The 20,061-nt window shown below is 66.8% G+C and overlaps 5 protein-coding genes across 12 annotated transcripts; 4 read left to right on the top strand and 1 right to left on the bottom strand.

The window, feature by feature from the left end:
• Position 1: 1 nt before the first annotated feature.
• NDOR1 (NADPH dependent diflavin oxidoreductase 1) lies at positions 2-7,522 on the top strand. 4 transcript variants are annotated; one of them, XM_037127663.2, is made up of 14 exons: positions 2-250; positions 632-660; positions 4,105-4,202; positions 4,515-4,613; positions 4,696-4,797; positions 4,934-5,143; positions 5,302-5,423; positions 5,516-5,736; positions 5,855-5,962; positions 6,095-6,209; positions 6,293-6,439; positions 6,523-6,641; positions 6,714-6,808; positions 6,898-7,522. In XM_037127663.2, the coding sequence occupies exons 2-14, from the start codon at positions 655-657 to the stop codon at positions 7,040-7,042; spliced, it is 1,587 nt and encodes a 528-aa protein (XP_036983558.2). In that variant the 5' UTR covers positions 2-250; positions 632-654; the 3' UTR covers positions 7,043-7,522. The 4 variants fall into 4 exon arrangements, with proteins under 4 accessions (XP_036983558.2, XP_053523661.1, XP_036983561.2 ...); XM_053667686.1 differs by having other exon boundaries at positions 583-660; positions 6,720-6,808; XM_037127666.2 differs by having other exon boundaries at positions 583-660.
• Positions 7,523-7,874: 352 nt separating this feature from the next.
• LOC119036060 (uncharacterized) lies at positions 7,875-10,343 on the top strand. Its single transcript, XM_037127667.2, has one exon. It carries the CDS (start codon positions 7,978-7,980, stop codon positions 8,971-8,973), a length of 996 nt encoding a protein of 331 aa, XP_036983562.2. The 5' UTR covers positions 7,875-7,977; the 3' UTR covers positions 8,974-10,343.
• Positions 10,337-19,596, bottom strand: RNF208 (ring finger protein 208). 4 transcript variants are annotated; one of them, XM_053667687.1, is made up of 2 exons: positions 18,797-19,596; positions 10,337-11,849 (listed from the first exon to the last, which is right to left on the bottom strand). In XM_053667687.1, the coding sequence occupies exon 2, from the start codon at positions 11,315-11,317 to the stop codon at positions 10,517-10,519; it is 801 nt and encodes a 266-aa protein (XP_053523662.1). In that variant the 5' UTR covers positions 11,318-11,849; positions 18,797-19,596; the 3' UTR covers positions 10,337-10,516. The 4 variants fall into 4 exon arrangements, with proteins under 4 accessions (XP_053523662.1, XP_053523663.1, XP_053523664.1 ...); XM_053667688.1 differs by having other exon boundaries at positions 18,804-19,596; XM_053667689.1 differs by having other exon boundaries at positions 18,816-19,596.
• Positions 15,144-15,961, top strand: CYSRT1 (cysteine rich tail 1). Of its 2 annotated transcripts, none has more exons than XM_037127672.2 (2): positions 15,144-15,200; positions 15,479-15,961. In XM_037127672.2, the coding sequence occupies exon 2, from the start codon at positions 15,482-15,484 to the stop codon at positions 15,923-15,925; it is 444 nt and encodes a 147-aa protein (XP_036983567.2). In that variant the 5' UTR covers positions 15,144-15,200; positions 15,479-15,481; the 3' UTR covers positions 15,926-15,961. The 2 variants fall into 2 exon arrangements, with proteins under 2 accessions (XP_036983567.2, XP_036983565.2); XM_037127670.2 differs by having other exon boundaries at positions 15,147-15,200; positions 15,475-15,961.
• Positions 18,303-18,835, top strand: RNF224 (ring finger protein 224). Its single transcript, XM_037127669.2, has one exon. It carries the CDS (start codon positions 18,303-18,305, stop codon positions 18,771-18,773), a length of 471 nt encoding a protein of 156 aa, XP_036983564.2. The 3' UTR covers positions 18,774-18,835.
• Positions 19,597-20,061: the final 465 nt, after the last annotated feature.

Below are 20,061 nucleotides of genomic sequence, written 5' to 3'. Positions count from 1 at the left end.
GCGCAGGCTGATGGCGTCATTTCCCGTAGACACCGGAAGTCGGAAGTCGGAGCCGGTCCCGACTGCTTGCTCCAGTTCCTAGATGCAAGGGTCTCCGGGGCGCATAGACTCCCCAATGCCGAGCCCACGACTGCTGGTCCTCTTCGGCAGCCAGACGGGCACGGCCCAGGATGTGTCTGAGAGGCTGGGCCGCGAGGCCCAGCGCCGGCATCTCGAGTGCCGGGTGCAGGCGCTGGATTCCTACCCTGTGGTGAGGGTTCCCTGGGCCTGGGTAGGGCGACCCAGCGTGCTGGGGGCACCAGCCCCCAGATCCCTCGACCACAGGGCGCCGCGTTTCGTCTGAGAGTGGACCCCTCCGTTACGGAGGACGGAGGGGATGGGAACTCTTGGGAACAACAGCTCACCTTAGCATCTGGAGGAGGGGACAGGAGGAGGCTGAGGAACCCATGACTCAGGCCTGGGCTCGCAGTGCCCCCTGAGTCCCTTTTCCCTGACACCCTGAGCGAAGGAGAGGGGCCAGACTGCGGGACGGGTGCCTGGTCCGTACAGCCTGCGCTCTTACACCAGTGTTTTTTTGTTGAGGCGAACCTGATTAATGAACCCCTGGTGATATTTGTTTGTGCGACCACAGGCCAAGGAGACCCCCCCGACAACATGAAGGTAAGGCTGACCTGAAGTGGCTCCCTGTGCTCAGGGGCTCAGACCCCAGCCCTGGCCCCTCACTCCGTTTTCATCGTCTGGTGGGTCTGAGAAGCACAATGAATACTTGCCCTTTTCCATGGTGCCCGGCAGGCGTGGGTTTGAGAGGACGTTTTGGGGCGGGGCCAGGGGTTCTGGTTATCCTCCTTAATAAACTCTTCACAGGTCACCATTTTAACCTTTTGTATTTTTCCAGGGTTATGTATGAATCTGGGTCTTCTGTGTGTTTCAAAATTGTTTGACCTTCAGGGAGCATTCTTCAATTCTTTGACCATCTCTGGGGCACATGTTATATTTCAAGCAGGATCTAATGTCAGGAGTCCAGTGCCATGAAGCCAGTAGCCACCGCTCTGCCCTCAGGGAGCCAACAACAAGGAGCAGTAGCAGGCGCAAAAGGCAGTCACAGGGTGGGAAACCCACGCTGCGGGGGAGAAGTGCCGGGCATTGTGGGAGCACTAACCTGGGGGCTCGGGGACAGCTTTCTGGCAGACAGGAGTGTGGGCTGAGTCCTGAAGGATATGTGGGCATACCTCGGCCCCAGCAGAGAGGGAGTGGCCTGTGCACGGGGGGACGACAGCCCAGCCTCTGGGAAGAGTGAGAATCAGCTCAGGGGGACCGAGCCAAGGAGCGTGTTGGGGAGGAGGGAGATGAGGTGGGAAGCATGGCCCAGTCCAAGCAGCCAGGTCGCCACAGGGAGACCATCACATTCAGGTCCTAGCAAAACCACGGCCGGTCTGCAGGCGGGCAAGGACAGCACTGAGGGCCACAGTGCCGGCAAGATGCCAAAAGTGGGCATGTTCCACAGATGCTGAGGCAGGCTCAGCAGGCTCAACAGGACGCAGAATTGAGCGGATCTCGAAGATGAGGGAGGAGGTGGGACTGAGACAGGTTCAAGCTCCAGTACCAGGAAGGAGGGTGGCTGCTCATGCAGAGACACACTAGTGAGGGCCTGGCTCATGGGAGTCGCTCAGGTGGAGATGCAAGGTGGGTCTGGAGCTCCAATGAGGATCCAGGATGGTGGGGGTGGGAGAGCAGATATTGGAGAGGCCAAAATGAGAAAAGAATGCCACCTTCCCCAGGACAGGCCGTGAGGGGTCGGAAGGTGGCCCCAGCAGCAAGAGAGGGAGCACACCACGGCCATGCTCGGGGCAGGAGGGGGCTGTTTCCAGAGGAAGGTCTCCCTGCTCAGAGCTGTGCAGTGAGATAAGGTCTGAGGGGCATGGGCGGAGCTTATCAGTGCAGGGACTGTGGACCTGGGGGAGGGCAGTTACCCAGGCTCACAGAGAAGGGTGGGAGGGAGTCTATGGCAAAGAATTCAGAAAGGCTTCTGCTGTGGATGGGGCTGAGGTACCGAAAAGAAGGTGCCTGTAACAAAGGAGCGACTCAGGCCAGCTTCAGTGCTGGGGGTGAGGACCGAAGAACAGTGTCGGAGTGGAGTGTTGTGGGACACCTGAGGGCAGGACGCCAGCACAGGGTCTCCTCAGGAGAGAAGGCAGGTCGGAGTCGACCAAAGGCTGGAGGTGGCTGGTGGGTGTGAGAAGTGCAGGGCACAGGCAGGAGGGTTAGAGACCCTCCACGGCTGGGCTGGGCTGTGAGGGCAGAGGTGCAGACTCAGTGTCTGATGCCAGAGGCACAGAGGTGGTGACTAGCGCACTGGGATGAGGGTGGGTGCAGGAGGGCAGGGTGCAGTGCTGGGCACCCGCGGAGGTCGTCACCAGGGGGCCTGCCCCACAGCAGGGACCGGCGGCCTAGGGACACAGAGGCAGGGGCTCGGCTCCTGCTGCACACCAGGCTCCGTGAGCAGCTGTGTGCCCAGTGGTGAGACCCCGGCTTCCATGCTGAGAATCTTCTGGCCAGGTGTGCACCCCCAGGCAGCAGCCAGGGGAGTGCTCGGGAACCCAGTGACTGCAGTGGGTGGCCGAGCAGCCAGGCCCCTGCCCCGTCTCCCAGCCACAAAGCCCACGGGAGATGGGCCCAAACTCACACCTTCCTGTTGGCTTCTGGGACACAGACGGACCACCCGGAGCCCGCAGACCCTGTGGGAAAGGCCAGGAGAGAGTCGGGCCGGGAGGAGCAGCACAGGGCAGTCAGGGAGCTGCCTGCAAAGGGATAGGCCTCGTCCCCCGGGGCCAGCGCTGGTGACCCACAGATCCTCTTTGAAATGATACCAGGAAAATTTGAGGAGATGGACAGTTGAGAAAGTCTTCCGGGAAGTGTAACAAAATTAAGGCAGGAACAAGAAAGAATACATTAAAATTCCAAGGTCATTCCAGTAGCTGCACAGTGAGGAAAGCAGGGAGGAAGTTGTCCTGGAGAAGTACAAGGAGCCTCCCACGTGCCCAGGAAGGGGCCACCAGAAATGTGAAGGCCTCTCAACCAACTCTTCCACCCGCCCGGGTCTTGGCTGTGGGGGACCCAGCAGGGCTGAGGGACTCTGGCCCCTCAGCAGGGACTGCCCCTCTGGGCGGGCGCAGGGCAAAGCCTCAGGTCCTCCGGGGTGCGATCTCCATCGGAGCACCCCAGCCAGCAGTCCGTGGAGAGCGTGAGGGCGTGCCAGGTCACGGGCATTCCGTCTTCCCTGGGTCCTGCTCGGGAGGCGCCTTGGGGAAGTTCTTTGCGGGCTTCCAGAGACTAAGGTCTCAGGAGGCCGAGCAGGCAAGATCCCCAGCACTGGCCGATGGCCTGTGCAGCAAAGTCCTTGGGAAGTCCGAGGCCGGTCCGGGGCTGACAGGGCCAGGGTCCGTCCATCCTGGTGGCCTCAGTTGGGGGAGGATTGAAATGAGGAGGGAGGGGCCCAGGTCAGCGTCAGGTGCTGGGAAGTTGCGCTATAGAAGCCCCGCCGATGGCCCGTGGGTCCTTCAGCCAGCCGATGTGGCTCGGGGCCCAGGGGAGGGGCTCCGGAGGAGAGAAGGCGCGGACACGCTCAGCCCAGAGCGGTTAGTGAGCCCCAGCCCACACTGGGGCTGGGGATGGAGGGGCTCTAGGGACATGGGGCTCTTGGTGTGAAGAGAAGAGGAGCCTTCCAGGGGACCCAAGCCGGAGCAAGCCCTTCCATCAGCCTGGGGAAAGGTGGGGGGGGGGGTAGAGGGCAGTGCCCGCCCCACAAGGACCTGGCAGTCTTTAGCCTCACCAGCCTGCGCCCCAGGGAGAAGCCCAGAGCCCTCCACCCAGGGCAGGGACGGAGCCCCACGCTCGAGGGTGCTGGCTCTCGGTCAGCTTTCTCAAAGTTTTCTGCCTCTTGCACCTTTCTTGCCCTTGTGATAAAATAAGATGCGGTCTTGCTTTATATCAGCTCCTAAGGGGCAGGAGCGCAGAGCCCTAGGAGGGTCCAGGACCCTGCCCTCCCGTCCCCCTGCGGCCCGCAGCCTGGAGCAGGGCTGCAGACCCAGTTTCTTCTGACCGTAGGGCTTCTGGAGGTTCATATTCCGGAAGAACCTGCCGGCAACCTCCCTCTGCCAGATGGACTTCGCTGTCCTGGGCCTTGGGGACTCCTCTTATGCCAAGTGAGTAGGGACAGGCCAGGTTGCTGGCCAGGGGCACTGTCCTTGGGGTTCAGTGCAAGGTGTTGGGGGACAGGTGACCCAGCCTCCAGGACCCCCAGCAGACTCTGGACTGGGGAGCCACCGTCACCACCTCTGATGCTTTTGGCATCTCCACGACACGTCCTCGCCCAAAGGGGAGTTACTTTGGGCCATTTCCCAGGTGAATCCATGGCATCAAGTCACAGGACACCAGAGCCCGTGCTGCCCACAGGCCTGCCCCTGCCCTGCGTGGCCCCCAGCCGGGTGGCCACGGCAGCCTCCCTCTCCACGCAGGTTCAACTTTGTGGCCAAGAAGCTGCACCGCCGGCTGCTGCAGCTCGGGGGCGCCGCCCTCCTGCCCGTGTGTCTGGGCGACGACCAGCATGAGCTGGGGTGAGTGTGGGCCGGGCACCTCCTGCGGGCCGGCCACGAGCGGGGGCTCCTGATGCAGCGGGTTCCCACGCCCTCCCTGCAGGCCCGACGCCGCCATCGACCCCTGGCTGCACGACCTGTGGGAGAAGGTGCTGGGGCTGCACCCCATGCCTCCTGGCCTCGGCGTGATCCCTCCTGGAGTCCCGTGAGTGTGGGCCTTGTTGCTTCAGCACCCACGGGTGCAGCAGAGGAGCCTGGCTGCTGGGCCCGCTGGAAGCTCCCCGGGCCTGCTGCCGCTCTGACTAGCACTTGCCTGCGCCCCCACCCCCACCCCGCTGCAGTTTGCCGTCCAGCTTCACCCTGCAGTTCCTCCGGGAGGCCCCCAGGCTGTGCTCTGCAGAGCAGCACGTGGCCGGAGTGGACCCTCTGAGTCCCCCTTCAGAGCTGCAGCCCTTCCTGGCACCCATGCTCACCAACCAGAGGGTCACGGGCCCCTCGCACTTCCAGGATGTTCGTCTCATCGAGTTCGACATCACGGGCTCAGGGATCAGGTGAGAAGGGCTTGGGACACCGAGCAGGTGCCCAGTCCGACCCAGGGACCACAGAGGCCCCAGCGTAGGCCCCAGCCCTCCCTGGACGCCGACTCGGACCTCTGCGGTGCCCTCGAGCCCCAGCACCCTTCTGCACCCACCGTGGCTTTCCCATCCAGCTTTGTGGCCGGCGACGTGGTCCTGATCCAGCCTGAGAACACAGTCAGACACGTCCAGCACTTCTGCCAGGTGCTGGGCCTGGACCCCGACCAGTGCTTCACGCTGCAGCCTCGGGAGCCAGGTGAGCCTCCGGCCCAGCCACACCCTCACTCCCCATCCCCCCACCCCCGCCCGAGGCCCCAGCTCCCCCTGGTCTCCTGCTCCCTGCTGCAGATTCCCCGTGTCCTGAGAGGCTGCCCCAGCCCTGCTCCCTGCGGCACCTCGTGTCCAAGTACCTGGACATCGCCGGCGTGCCGAGACGCTCCTTCTTTGAGCTCCTGGCCTGCCTGTCCCCCCACGAGTTGGAGCGGGAGAAGCTGCTGGAGTTCAGCTCCGCCTCGGGCCAGGAGGCCCTGCACGAGTACTGCAGTCGGCCCCGCAGGACCATCCTGGAGGTGGGGACCGGCGGGCGGCAGGGTGGCGGGCGGCAGGGTGGCGGGCGGCAGGATGCCCCGGCCCAGAGCCACCGGAGACCCCGCCCGCTGCCGCCCCCCTGAGGCTGTGTCTGTGCAGGTGCTCTGTGATTTCCCCCACACGGCGGCCGCCATCCCCCCAGACTATCTGCTGGACCTCATCCCCCCGATCCGGCCGCGTGCTTTCTCCATCGCCTCCTCTGTGCTGGTGAGGGTCCGCTCAGGCTGGGGTGCAGGCCAGCAGCCACGTGGGCAGGCGCCCCCCCGTCCCGTCCCCCAGGCTCACCCCACAAGGCTCCCGGTCCTTGTGGCAGCGGGCGCCCCCCATCCCGTTCCCCAGGCTCACCCCGCGAGGCTGCAGATCCTCGTGGCTGTGGTGCAGTACCAAACTCGCCTCAAGGAGCCCCGCCGGGGCCTCTGCTCCTCCTGGCTGGCGTCTCTGGACCCTGGGCAAGGTGACCCCCGCTCTCTGGACGGCCGGCCTGGGTCTGGGCCCTGGTCCTTCAAGCCTCTTCACGCCATCTCCCTCCTGCAACAGGCCCTGTCCAAGTGCCCCTGTGGGTGCGGCCGGGGGGCCTGGCCTTCCCGCAGACCCCAGACACACCTGTGATAATGGTGGGGCCCGGCACCGGTGTGGCCCCTTTCCGCGCAGCCGTCCAGGAGCGAGTGGCCCGGGGTCAGAGGGGTGAGTGAAGAGGGTGCGCGGGAGCATGGGGGTGGGGCCGAGTCTGAGGGCAAGTCCAAGCTCAAGGCCCCTGCCCTCCCCAGGGAACCTCTTGTTCTTTGGCTGCCGCCTACGGGACCAGGACTTCTACTGGGAGGCCGAGTGGACAGAGCTGGAGAAGAGGGGCTGCCTGACCCTGGTCACAGCCTTCTCCCGGGAGCAGGTGGGCGTGTGCAGAGGGCGGGGCAGGGTTGGGGCTGGGGCGGGGCCCAGACTCACGCCGCCTGCCCTGCAGGAGCAGAAGGTGTATGTGCAGCACAGGCTGCGTGAGCGAGGGCCGCTGGTATGGGAGCTGCTGGACCGCCGCGGCGCCTGCTTCTACCTGGCAGGGTGAGCCTGGGCAGCGAGAGGGGGGTGAGGGGGCACCGGCCCACAGGACGTCTGGGCTGTGCTGAGCCCCGTCTGGTCTGTCCCTCCAGCAACGCCAAGTACATGCCGGCAGACGTGTCCGAAGCCCTGATGTCCATCTTCCAGGAGGAGGGCGGGCTCTCGGGCCCTGACGCGGCCACCTACCTGGCCCGGCTGCAGCGCACCCTGCGCTTCCAGACCGAGACCTGGGCCTGAGGAGCCGCCGGCCCCGAGGGCCCCAGCCTGCTGCCCTGTCAGACTCCGTCCAGTGGGAGGGAGGCCATCCCCCCTGCACAGCTGCAGGCCTCTGGGGCCCCCTCTCAGCCCCAGCCCTACTGCTGCCCGGTCCTCTGGCTCCAGCTGGCCTTTCTCCACTGGCCCCAACTCAGGTCCTGCTTGAGGTGGTGACCCAGGAAGGCACTGGCAGCCCAATGGGCCTCAGAGAGCTTCCCTAACCACCAGCTTCCATACAGTGTAGGGGTCCAGGGTGCAGGGTTCCTGGCAGGGCTGAGTGTCCCCTCCTCTGCCCTGGGCGACAGTGGGTTCCCAGTCATCCTGTCACACATGTGCCACTCCAGCCACCAAGCACCCCCAGTGCCCCTTGGGGCCCAGGTGAAGGCAGGGAGGCCCTGGCCAGCACATGCCACCCTCACCTGGTTCCAGGGAGTCTCGGCAATAAATGGCGGGTGCAGGGCAGCTGCTGCTGACCTTTCCTCCTGCTGTCCTGGGGCCTCGGGGGCGGTGGGCCTGCAGGTCTGTGGGGTGGTGGGGGCATGTGTACCCTGCTCAGCCACCTTGTCAGCAACACTTTGGTGTCTGGTTCTCACATAGTGGGGGCCAGTGGTTTGCCCACCTTGTGCAAGCTCTGCAGGTGGGGGTGGTCTAGACAGGACTCCAGGAAGGAAGAATGTGGGGATCACCCGGCCAGGCTGATCCAGACCATCCCTTCAGCCTGGGAAGAGGAGCCAAGGCCACAGAGGGGGTGTGGCCTGAGATCAAGGCGGGGCGGGAGGGAGGGGCTGGCCTTGGTCTGCCCTGGGACGGGCGTTCCTGCTGCTGGTTCCTGTTGGAGCGGTCGGGCCAGCTGGCCTGCCCACACTGCAGTGGCCTGGAACCCATTTGCCTAGGTCAGTCGCTGACACGGGTCAGCCATGGCTGCATCCAGGCTTGGGTGGACCCAGTGGGGACAGCAAGGGAGGGCCTGGAGCAGCGGGGAGCCAGCACAGCCCCAAGGCCTCAGGGACATCCACCTTAGGAGTGTGGAGCCCAGCACGGCTGCTGTAAGGTCAGTGCCAGACCCCGTGCCGGCCCCAGAGGCCACAGTGACCTTCATGGCCCCTCATCCCACTGCCACCCTGGGGTCCCACCCCACACACCCTAACTCCTGCCCCAGAGCCCCTGTTTGTGGCCCTACAGACCTCAGCTGTGGGCTCCCTGGCCCACCTGCAGCCTCCCCGGGCCCACTGGCGCAAGTGCTGGCAGAGGAGAGCTTAGACAGCCAGGCCCTTGGGACTGCCCTGGATGCCAGGACTCCAGACTGTGAGCCCCTGCTGGGGGCCACAGCAGCTGGCCCTTGGGTGGGGCCCACAGAGCAGGAGGAAGACGAGGAGGAAGAGGAGTGCCCCATCTGCACAGAGCCCTATGGGCCTGGGGAGCACCGCCAGGCCCTACTGAACTGTGGCCACGGTCTGTGCTCTGGCTGCCTGCACCAGCTGCTGGGCACAGCCCCCAGCACCCACCTAGGCGGGGCCCGCTGCCCGCTGTGCCGCCAAAAGACGCCCATGCTCGAGTGGGAGGTGTGCCGGCTGCAGGAGGAGCTGCTGCAGGCAGATGGGCCCCCACGGCCCCCGAGCCCCACGCCCCCTGCACCTCTGACCCAGGGCTCTGGGCTGTGGGCCTCCCTGGAGCACCGGTACCGGCTGCGCTTCCTGGCAGGGCCCGTGGGTGGCCGAGGCTGCCTGCCATTTCTGCCCTGCCCACCCTGCCTGGGCACCTCGCTCTGGGCCCTGCGGGAACGGGGGCCCTGCGCCCGCCGTCTGGCGCTGCTGGGCCTCCTGGCCCTCGAGCTGCTGGGCCTGCTGCTCGTCTTCACGCCACTCATGCTGCTGGGGCTGCTCCTTGCGCTGCTGGGCCACTCCGGCCGCTGAGCGGGGCTGCCGCACCTGCTCCCAGCACCTCTGGCCTGGCGGCTCTGACTGGCCGTGTCTGGGGGTGTTGGCACTGTGGGGCCCGACCCTGAGGAGCTTCTCCCGCCAAGGCCTGATAACCAGGCCGAAAATTCCAAGGTCAACCAGGCGTTAAGCCTTCAATCAAGACCCAAGACTTGGCCCAGGGTCACCCAAGAACCTATGTTCAGCTCCTGACCCGTCCAGGGACCCCCAACTGCCCTGCTGCCCAGGCAGTGACCGGCAGTACCTGAGGACAACACTGACAAGAGACTGCAGCCCGGGCTCCGTGCACCTGACACAGGCCCCACACTGACACGGGGCCCTCCTGTGAGAGAGGCGCAGGGGCACAGACTGGCAGGGGCCCAGCCCTTGGAGAGAGTGGGGCCCTGGGCCGGGCTGTGGGCCTCCCCTACCCGCTCCTGCCCGTGTCCCCCATAAGGGCCAGTGTGTATGCCCTGAGGGTCAGGGCAGCTGAGGGGAGAGGCTCCTTCTGTGCAAACTCAACCCACAAAGAGCCTCCTTCCCGGCCAGGGTGAGGCCCAAGGGGGCATCGCTAGTGACTGGGGGCCTGGCATACGTCCCCAAGCTCCAAGGAACAAGGGCCCAGCCAGGCCTTGTAGCCGAGTGTTGAACCGTGGCTGCTGATGGCCTGCCGCCTTTGATGCCGGGGCCTTCATCAGAGGGACGACTCGGGCACAGCACTGCCTCATGGGCTTGTCGGTGACACCACGCACTGGGCTGGCCCAGGAAACGGCTCTCAGTAAACAGTAGCAGCCGCTGTAAACACGGCTGCCCCACGGCCGTCCTCACCTTCACCCTTTGTCTGCATCCCAGCAGCCCTGCTTGCTCCACACCCCTGCCAAGCTTCCTCCAGGTCCAGGTCATCTGACTGCCAGAGGGGTGGCTCCTGGGTCCTTGTATCCTACCACAGCTGTGGCCAGCCACTTCCCGACCCTAGCTCAGACTGGTCCAAAGGTCATTCCCATACAGCCGAGGGTCAGCTGTTTACCAGAAGGCACGCAGACCGGGCTGCTCCCCACCTAGCCCCCCACATTCAGGGGCTAGTGCACACAGAACTTCTCTTGGCCCGGCTGGGCCCACGCTGCACACCTGCCCATGCATCCAGGCAGCTAGCTCTGCACAGCTGTGTGTGTGTGTGTGTTGGGGGGCACACAGCGGGGCCTGGCTGTCCTGAGTGGCAGGCCCAGCCCAGCCTGGCCGGCAAGCAGAGGAGCCGATGCCACTCAGTGCCGGGCCCAGTGTGGGTGGCCCCACCTGGGCTGCCGCCGTTGCCCACCCCGGCTGAGGGTGCAGGCCACCACAGTGGGCTTCAGTCCAGAGACAAGGTGCAAACTTTGGCGGAGTTTTAATGGCAAAGTTGGCTGCAGCGAGAATGCCACACAAGTGGGGGCCAGAAGCTGTGACAGGTGAGGGGTCAGAGGGGGACGTGGCAGGGCCGGACCCCTGAAGCAGCAGCGGGAGGACCAGCGGGCGGAGGCACACGGCAGCAGGCGGGCGGGCACTACATGATGGAGCAGGCCGACAGCGGGTTCCGCACGCGGCAGGTGCAGGCGGCCCCACAGTACTGCCGGAAGGTCTGGTAGCAACTGCCCTCAGGCTCACCCCCCCACTGACCACCAGACGGGGCGGTCAGTGCCTCAGGCGGCAGGCGGCTCAAGATGGATGTGTTGACGGCCAGCGCCGCCAGGCCGTAGTCAGTGAAGAGCACAGTCTCGCGGCGGCAGGCGGGGCAGGAGATGAACTTGTACTTGGGGCAGGACTCGTAGAGGATCTGCAGGCACTGCTCACACACAGAGTGCAGGCAGGACAGCACTCGCGGCCGCCGCTGGGTGACGTTGTACGTGTGCCCACAGGTCGGGCACTCCAGGGGCTCCCCCGCAGCTGGGGGTGCCACCGCCGGGGGCCCAGAGGCGGCAGGACTGGGCCGAACCACGTACTGATTCACGATGACCTCGCCCACCGGCGCCACACGGGGGAAGCCCAGCTCTGCAGAGCTGCCTTTGCGGGGCCGCCGCGGCAGGGGTGGGGTGCGGGGCGCCCCGTCCAAGGCGGGCATGTCCCCCCCACATGCCTGGTTGACGATGATCTCTGTGTCTGAGGGCCAGGCACGCTTGGGGGCCAGGGCCGGGGTGGGCCGGGGGGCAGGTGGGAAGCAGGGGGCGGCCGCCTGCAGCTCGGGGAACTTCTCAGGGTGGACAATCTTCATGGCCTCCATCTTGAGGATGACATGGGGGCCCTTCAGGCAGGACATGAGGAGGCCCGGCCAGCCACTGCCCACGTCGGGCCCAGGGTCAGCCGGCATCCGGCTGTCTCCTGTCAGACTGGGTGTTAAGGTGGGAGGGGGCGTTGGGTGGGGCCGGGGGGGAGGAGCAGGGGCAGCATCCTGGTCCCGCCAGGCCTGGTGGGGACCCCGGCCACCCCGAGGACTCTTGGGGTTGCCCAGTGAGAGCTGAGGGGGCAGGGCCCCTCCTAGTGGCCACAGTGGCTTCTGTGCTCCAGTCCTGGGAGGAGGAGGAGGAAGGGGCGGGGGAGGTGGAGGGAGGCAGGGGCAGGGGGGCGTGGGAGGCTGCCCTGGGCCGGAGGTCTGGCCCAGGGGCTCACCCAGGGTCTCTGGCTGCTGAGGCTGGCGAGGGGGCTTTGGCGGGGCTCCCCCTGCAGCCGAGGTCAGCAGTCCCCGGGCTGGGACATCCGGGCAGGCAGGGGCTAGGTGGGCCCCATGACTCCAGGGCAGCGTGCCCAGGGAAGGCAGCTAGCCGGAGCCCTGGCTGCGGGTGGACCAGGGCCGACGGCTCGTCGGTGGCGGGAGCAGGGAAGAGGCCTGGATCAGGCCCGAGCTGCAGGTGAGAGACGGCGTGAGGGCAGCGCCCCGGCCCACCGTCACCCTCGCCCTTGCCCGGCACAAAAGACCCGGCGCCCAAACCTCTGACCCTGACCCTCGCCGGCCTCGGAACCCAGCCCCCTCCCAGTCCCCGCCCCCAAGGCCCGACCCCTACTGGGGTGGGGAGGAGCAGCGCCTCCAGGCCCGAGGGCGTCCCGCCCCGCCCGCGCTCACCTGCCCCAGCCTGGCGTCCCCGAGCAGCGCGCCGCCGCCGCCGCCGCAGAGGTTGTCTCAAAGGCAGGCCCGGATGCGGCGCCCGCGCTTCGGCCCTGCGTCTCGGATGGCTCCGGCGGCGACCTGGGGCAATGGCGCGGCCGCGGCGACTCCCGGGGGCGCGGGGCGCGGGGCGCGGGCTCGGTGCGGCGCGGCGGCGGCAGGTGCGTACGAAGCGTGGCGCGCTCTGCGGCGGAGGCGCGGGGACCGCAGTGCGCGCGGCGCCCGCCCGCGCCTGCAGCGCCACCCCCCGTCTGGGGACCCGCGCGGGGTCCGCGGGGCGGGGCCAGTCTCTCGGCCGCCCCTCAATCCGCAGAGGGCCCGTCGCCCGCTCCCAGTGTCGCCCATAGCCCGCGGACCGCGTGCGGGTGAGGACTCCCGCGTCGCCCCTCCCCCGACCCCGTCCCCGCCTGGTTCCTAGTCAAGTCCCCCACCCCTAATTTTCCTTTCCTTCTGGAAAGGAAATCTTTTCTCAGCCCGAAGCCTCACAGTGCCAAAGGGAGGGAAGGGGAGCCAAAAGGTGGTCCCTGGAAAGCTGGTTCCCAGGGCTCCTCCTAGAGACTGCCAGTGCCTCCCCATCCCCCACCCAGCAGAGTCAGGGTCTCTGCTTGTCCTTCCCCTCAGCTCTCCGTGGGGCTGCTCCAGAGTTTTCCAGCTCACAGGGACATCCAGGCTCTGCTCGGAGCTGGTAGGCTGAAGAAGGGCAACGTGGCCCTACGAGGGTGAGCAGGGTAGGCAAGCATGTATCAGAGGAGTGGGCAGAGGGACAGACAGGAGTTGGGAGAAGACTCTCAGATGGTTGGACAGATGGGGGGAGTGAGGGGTACTTGGCAGGTCAGACAGCTAGACAGGCCACTGCCGGGCAGCCAGTGGAGGGTGCGCGCCTACCCAGGCTGGAGTGGCCCTTTTCTGCATCCCATCAGGTCCACACGTGCCCAGGGGCCGCACAGTGGAGTGCCAACCGGACCCCACCCAGCAGAGAAGCTCCATTCCTTTCTGTTTCTTCCTTGGACCAGACTTCCCTGTTCCCTTGGGATACACCCTCTGCCTGGTCCATGGTGGCAACTACAAGGCAGGGGACCAGGGCTGCAGGGGCCTCCAGTGCCACTGTCCCCTGACCAGCCATGGCCACCACGGAGCATGCCTGCAGTCTTGGAACCTACACTGGGCCAGCTTCTAACCCTGGGCTGTCCCAGTCCCTTCAGGCCATGGCCTCCTCCACCCTGCTGGGCCAGGCTGCCTGTGGTCCCCACGTCCTGCAGGGCAACAGAGCCCAGAGGCGTCAGTATTCCTGGTGAAGGAGTCCGCGGGCAAAACAGGCTGGAGGAGTGTCCCTGGCCCTTGGGGCAGACTTTATGCCCTGTGTGACCTCGGGCTAGTGTCTGGGCCTGCTTCCTGTCATTCAGCAGGAGCAGGTGAGAGAGGTTCGCAAGTGAGCAGGTGCCTCCTGAGAGGGGCAGTGAGGGCTGATGGTGTCGTAGCATGAAGGGGGGCAGCTGAGGCCTCCTGGCCAGGTGACACTTCGGAGCCCCACCTCTGCCAAGGGTGCCGCACAGCCCCGCCACTCACGCGCTGGGCGCGCGCAAGGGGCACCAAGCTCCGCCCCCGCACCGAGGTCCCGCCCCCACGACGAGGTCCCGCCCCGTGAACGCCCACGCATCGAGCCCGCCGAAGTCCACTCCTCTCGAGCTCGGTGGTTCAGAGCTGGGGCGGCCCAAACCCGGTTCTAGGCGGTCCGAAGCCAGCAGACCTCGAGTCGGGTCTTTAAGGAAACCCTCGAGCGCGGAGGCTCATGGGGAATAAAGTTTCCACAGGCCGCCTCGGCTTCTTCCGCGCATGCGTTAGGCCCGCCTCTCCGCGAAGGGCGGAGTCTGCAGGAACGGTGGGCGGGGTTTGCGGCGCCTGCGCAGAAGTACCCCGTGGACGGCCTTCTAAGTTCGAGGCCCACTTCCCCGCCCGTCCCAAGGTGGTTGGCGCATCGGTAGAACTCGTGTCCAGACCAGTCCGACCGGACCCACGCATGCCACTAGGATGACCCTGGCTGCTGAACCACGTCTGATTTGATCTCGCCCTTCCTGCGGGTTCCCTGGGGCACCAAGGACTGGGGGTGCCGGCCCGGCCACACCTTACGCACTGGGTCGCCTTAGGGGGCGCTCACAAGTGCCAATATTGACAGCCATTGTCACCCACACACACAGCCGCCCTGTGTGGCAGTGCCACCTTACAGATGCCGGCGGGGGAGGCAGATTTCAGGGCCAGGGGCCGGCTCGCTGGCGGGGGGGGGGGGGGGGGGGAGCCCAGGCAGCCGTGGGAGGCCGGTTTCAGGAATGTCCCTCGTGCGTGATGCGTATATTGCCAATTGGAAGATGAGTGCCTTTTAATCAGCGAGAGTGAGTAAACCAATTTTTCATCAGCTACAAACAAAAATGGCCCTGGCTGGTGTGGCTCAGTGGGTTGGCCGTCCACACACAAACTGAAAGGTCGCGGGTTCGATTCCCATCGGGGCACATGCCTGGGTTGTGGACCAGGTCCTCAGTTGGAGGCATTCAAGAGGCAACCGATTGGTGTTTCTCTCCCTCCCTTCCCCTCTCTCTAAAAATAAATAAAATATTTTGTAAATAAAAGGTAACCCTCTGAGTGGTCTGTGCTCTCAGACGGCTCTGTCTCTGTCTGCCGGGCAGGGCCCATGGTCCCGGTGAGGACCTCTGCCCTCTGCCACGAAGCAGGGGCTCGGAGGCGTGTGGGCGGCGGCTGGAGTGCCCAGACCCCTGGAGGCTGACATCCGAGGGCCTGACCCCAGGCTCCCCACCCCCGCCCTCTTCCTGCGCCCAGGGCAGGCGCGGAATGTGTCCGGACTGAGTCACCCAGGCCGCCCCTCGGAGCCGGGCCACCGCCACCACCCACCTCCGAAGAAAGGGTGGGTGGCCGCTGTGCAGGAGGAGCTAAGCCTCCCCGATCCTGGGAACCCCATTTCTGAGTCCCGCCCATGGCCCCACCCCTCCCGGGAAGGGAAAGGCTGCCGCCAGTCGCTCTGCTCACAGGCACTGGGACTTGGCCTGGAGGACGAGAGCACGGACTTCCACTGCCGCTTCAGGTGGGTCCCGGGCCTTCCCTGCACTGGGGCTCCCCTGTGGGTCCAGCTCAGCTGCATCCCCAGACCCCCCACCCACACCCAGCTCCATCCAGGGCACCACCACTCAGGGAAGCAAGAAACCCCTGGGGGCCTGGGGGCTGGGAGCCTGGTCCTCACTGTCCCTCACAGTTGGTGCCCACTGATGCAGGCCTGGCTTTTCCTGGGTGGTCACTTTCCTGGGCTGTGGCCATTCCCCTGCGCGGAGCCAATAGTCTCCTCTGCCCACCTCTGCCAGGCAGGCCATGGACCCCCACGAGATGGTTGTCAAGAACCCGTACGCCCACATCAGCATCCCCCGGGCCCACCTTCGGCCTGACCTGGAGCGGCAGCTGAAGGCGGCTCCCTCCTCTGTGGAGCCGCAGCCTCTGCCTGTGGGTCCCTGCAGCCTGGAGCCCGCCCGCCTCCTGCAGCCCGTCCAGGAGGCCCCAGGACCCAAGGGTGCCAAGGGCGCCAAGGGTGCCAAGGGGACCAAGGGGGCCGCCTTCATCAAGGGCCAGCAGGCCTGGCAGCAGCCCGGCAACCCCCGCTGCCACGGGCAGCGCCCCGCAGGACTGACCTACACGGGCCTGCCGCCCATGGAGCGCGGCGACGACATCGCCCACCACTGCTGGTGTTGTCCCTGCTGCTCCTGCTGCCACTGCCCTCGGTTCTGCCGCTGCCACAGCTGCTGCTGTGTTGTCTCCTAGCCTGGGCCCTGCGGGGCTGCGGGCCTGCCCAGGACACCCCCACGTCGCAGGCCCAGAGCTCCGTCGAGCAGCCGCAGCTGTGGGGGGGTGTGGGGCAGCCACCGGGCCACTGTCACGGGCATTGGCCACTTCACCCCAGACAGGGACATCTGTGTGCCACAGAGGCCAACAGCTCAGCTGAGACCCCTGGAAAAGGAGCCCCGAGTGCTGGCCATGGGGGCAGCCTAGGGACACCCTTGACCCCCCCTTGACCCCCTCACTCAGGGCCAGGGCCCAGGAAATAAAGCAGAGTGAGCTCTCGCCAGGCGACTCCTTTGGGAGGGGACCCGGGCTCGATGACCCTGCAGGCCCCCGGCCTCCGTGAGACATCTGGGGCAGGGTGCCACCATGCCGAGATCCTCTGCCCTGCACCACAGGTCTCAGACCCGCCCAGAGGCGGGCGGGAGGGTGGGAGTGTGTCGTCTGTCCTGGCCCGGCCTGGGTTCAAGCCTGGAGACGTGTCAGTCTGTGGGTCCGACTGCAGGGGTGCTGTGCACGGAACCTGGGGGTGCAGCCCCCGGAGGCCTCCAGGAGGAGGACCGGGTCGGGAGGCAGGTGGTGGGTGGGACCGGGGCTGGCAGGTTTCTGGGAGGGGGAGCCCAGGCGGCTGGAACGAGCCCTGTTCACCACCATGAATCATCGCCCTACCTCAGCTGGTACGTTCTGGCTTCCTAGGAAACAGCCAGCTCCTGGGCATCTACTGTGGGGCACTAGGCCATGCCGATCGGCCCTGTCCAGCTTCTGGGGCCTGGGCCTCCGGGGGCAGGTAGGTGCAATGGTGCTGGGGGGAGGGGCGGCGGCCCCAGGTCACCCGCCTCCCCCACGCCCGGCGAGCGCAGGATGCCTGCTCAGGAGGAGGTGCGGGAAGCTCAGCTGCTGGGCGCGGGGTGGCCTCACTGCCGGGGCGAGGCCGGGATGCCGGGGCGAGGAGTCAGCGGAGCCCCGAGCTGGGCACCCCGACACTTCCGGGGCTGGGCACACGTGGCCCGAGGAGGAGGAGGAGGTCGAGCTGGCCTCACAGGACAGACAGGTCCTAGAGCCGGCCCTCCCCTGACCCACAGCGACTGGCCACATGGCAGGACTGGTCTCTGGGTGTGGACAGGCATGTCATCGGCCTGACTGTGCGGGTCCTTGGGTGTGGCCAGCCCCCACCAGAAGATGGCCCCCACCCAGGCCGGCCACAGAAAGCTGTCCGGCCAGTCCGAGAGGCTGCTGGTGGACCAGGGCAACGGTGGGTGTGCGGACGGGCCACTCTGGCCTTTGACTTCCTCCCAGCCAGCTGGAGAGGGCTCTGGGGGTCCTGACCCTGTCCCTTCTCCACACATCCCACACTGCTATGCCTGTGTCCCTGTCACTGGGCAGGCCTTGGAAGGAGGTGGCTCCGGATAGGAGTGCCCAGGGCTGCCCATGGTGTCATGCACCTCAGAGAGCTTCTGGGGGGCCCAGGAGTTGTGGGGACCTCTACACCTGTGCCTGAGCACCCCTGCAAGCCTTCTGGGGCTGGTCACCACCCCATGATGAAGGTGCGGGGGGCCAAGCAACCAGGACTCTCACACTGGGACTGAGCTGGGGCGCAGCAGGTCCCTCGGGGCTCTGAACGAGTGGGGGTCCTGGCAGGCTTCCTGGAGGAGGCGCTGCTTGATCTGAGAGGACAAACTGGTATTGCCCAGGATAGAACCAGAAAGCTTTTCTACCACGGAGCGGGAGTATGGGAGTGGGGAGACGGGAGGCAGTGTGGGGCTGGGGCTGGGGCTGGGGCGGGGGCAGGCTGGGGCAGGGGCAGGCTGGGCAGAAGAAGTGGGAAGTTGGGCCAGGAGGAGCAGCGCAGCCAGGCCTGGGTTTGGGGTTAGTGGCGCCCCATCTGGGCACCAAGGGGGCGGGGGCGGGGCAGATGGAGGGGCGCGAGTGGATCTAATTGCAAGTGCTTTGTGGCTGAAAGGGGAGCCCGCCCGCCTGCAGCCACCACCTGCCTCCCTGCCTACTCGGGCTCGGCCAGTAACGTGAGCCCCAGGGAGGGAGCCGCAGGGCGCCCTGGGTCCCCTGACACCCGGCCACCCTCTGGCTGGGCACAGCCACCCAGCAGAGCGGATGCAGGTGAGAGAGGCCTGGGCTTGGGCAGGCTGCGGTGGGTGGGGGCCTGCAGCAGTGCAGAGGGGCTGTGGGGAAGGGCCAGACAGCTGGCAGGACGCTGGCCCTCGGGGACCCGGGCTGCACCCAAACCCTGGTAGGCGCGCTGCCTGGCCTCCAGGCCGGGCTCCAGGTGCGGGGGCCCGACCACAGAGGATGGCCGCAGAGGAGGGCGGGGCCCGCTGCAGCTCCCCACACCCGCCCCCCCAGGATGCTGCAGCCAGAGGGTCTCCAGGCCGCCGAGGAGGGGACAGCCGCCGGGGTCCGGCGGAGTGACTGCATCATCTGCTACTCAGCCTACGACCTCTCGGGGCACTTGCCCCGCCGCCTGTACTGCGGCCACACCTTCTGCCAGGCCTGCGTGCGGCGCTTGGACTCGCCCGTCCAGGAGCAGCGCTGGATCCCCTGCCCGCAGTGCCGCCAGAGCACGCCCACGCCGCGCGGAGGGGTGGCCATGCTGGACCTCGACCTGGCCGCCTTCCTGGCCATCAAGGCCGAGCGGCAGCCGCCTCGCGTGGAGCCCCGGCCCCCCGCGCCCTTCAAAGGGGGCACCACCATCACTCGGCAGCCGGCCACGCTCTGCCCCACCTTGGGGCCCCAGCCCCGCTTCCCCCGGTCCAGGTGCTGCTGCTGGGGCTGCAGCGCCCTCTGCTGGGACCCCCCGGCCAGCCCCGAGGCCTGAGCTCTGGCTGGGGCAGCTCTCACCTCGTACCTGCCCCGGTACCTGTGACGGAGGCTCGGAGGCTCGGCTTGCCTGGAGTAGCCTGCGAACTGAGGGTCCTGGGGGCCGCCCCCCGTGGACACCCCAGGTGGTGGCCTAAGTTCAGCGGCAGTGGCCACAGTACTGTGAGACTCTGCATGGACCGGCGGCCGCCTGTCAAATCCGGCTGCGATTCCCAGGCCCCAAACTAGCCTGTGCGCAGACGCGAGACAGGGTCTGTCTGGTTGGAGCTTTCGCTAAGCCCACCCCAGGCCCTGGCTCTGCTCAGAGGACAGCGCCTCAAAGGGTTTGGTGGCCGGTCCCCGGGGCCTGGCCGAGGCTGTTCGGGTCCTGCTGGAGTGTGACCGTCCCAATATCTCAGCTGGGCGTGGAGGGAGGGCCACCTCCACCAGGCAGCCCCGTGGAATTCTTCCTCTCAACAAAGCTCACTGAGCCCCCGCTGCGTGTCCGCTGCTGTTCCGGGGGGGTCCCCTGCAGGCATGGAGTCACTGCTGTGACGAGTGTCCAAGGAGAGGGTTAGCTTTCGGCCCAGGGAGGGTGGGGACTTGCCCGAGGTCTCGCAGCTCAGCAGGGCCACACCCACATGGAGCCCTGTCCCGGACCTCGGATTCCTTCTGACTCCCGGTGGCCACCACACGGGCCCTTCGGAGGGGCTACGGCAGGTGCTGGAGGCTGTGGGCACAGACACCCTGCAAGTGAGGCCGCATGTCCCCACTATCCCCACCTGGGAAGCAGCTGTCACTCAGGATCCCACGGGAGGGGCTGCCGGGCTGCCCTGGGGGGTGGGTGGCAGGAGAGGAGGGTGCAGGGAATTTGCTGAGAGGACGCTCAGAAGCCCCCTCCTTCCCTGGGGCAAAGTCCCCCAGGCACTCGGGCTGCTGGGCAGCGGGCACGCGCTGTGCCGCGTGGAGCCGGCAGGGCCCCGGGGAGACCAGGCCTGGTGGGGGAGGAGCTGCTCCTCTTCCCAGCACCCTAGGAGCAGGAAGGGAGTGACCCCAAGAAGGGGCGCCCACAAGCAATGGGGCCAGTGGGGCACAGCTGTGGAGAGAGCAGGGCGGGCCTGGCCTCCCGGCCCAGGTGGGGTCAGGTAGAATCCCGACACCCCCTACGGTTGCTGGTTACAGTGGGCTGAGCCTTCGGGGGAGGGGCTCCTCCCGGCCCTGCCCAGTGGCTCAGGGGCAGGCACCCCGCCCCCGGCCCCGGCTGGTATAAAGGTCTCTCTCCCAGCGTCAGCTGGGGTCAGGGTCGA

This window comes from Artibeus jamaicensis, unplaced genomic scaffold (assembly GCF_021234435.1).
Source record: "Artibeus jamaicensis isolate MK-2021 breed Jamaican fruit bat unplaced genomic scaffold, CSHL_Jam_final contig_471, whole genome shotgun sequence".
Taxonomy (NCBI): Eukaryota; Metazoa; Chordata; class Mammalia; order Chiroptera; family Phyllostomidae; genus Artibeus; species Artibeus jamaicensis.
The sequence above is the reverse complement of the archived record's forward strand: the minus strand, read 5'-3'. Positions and strand labels throughout refer to the sequence as shown.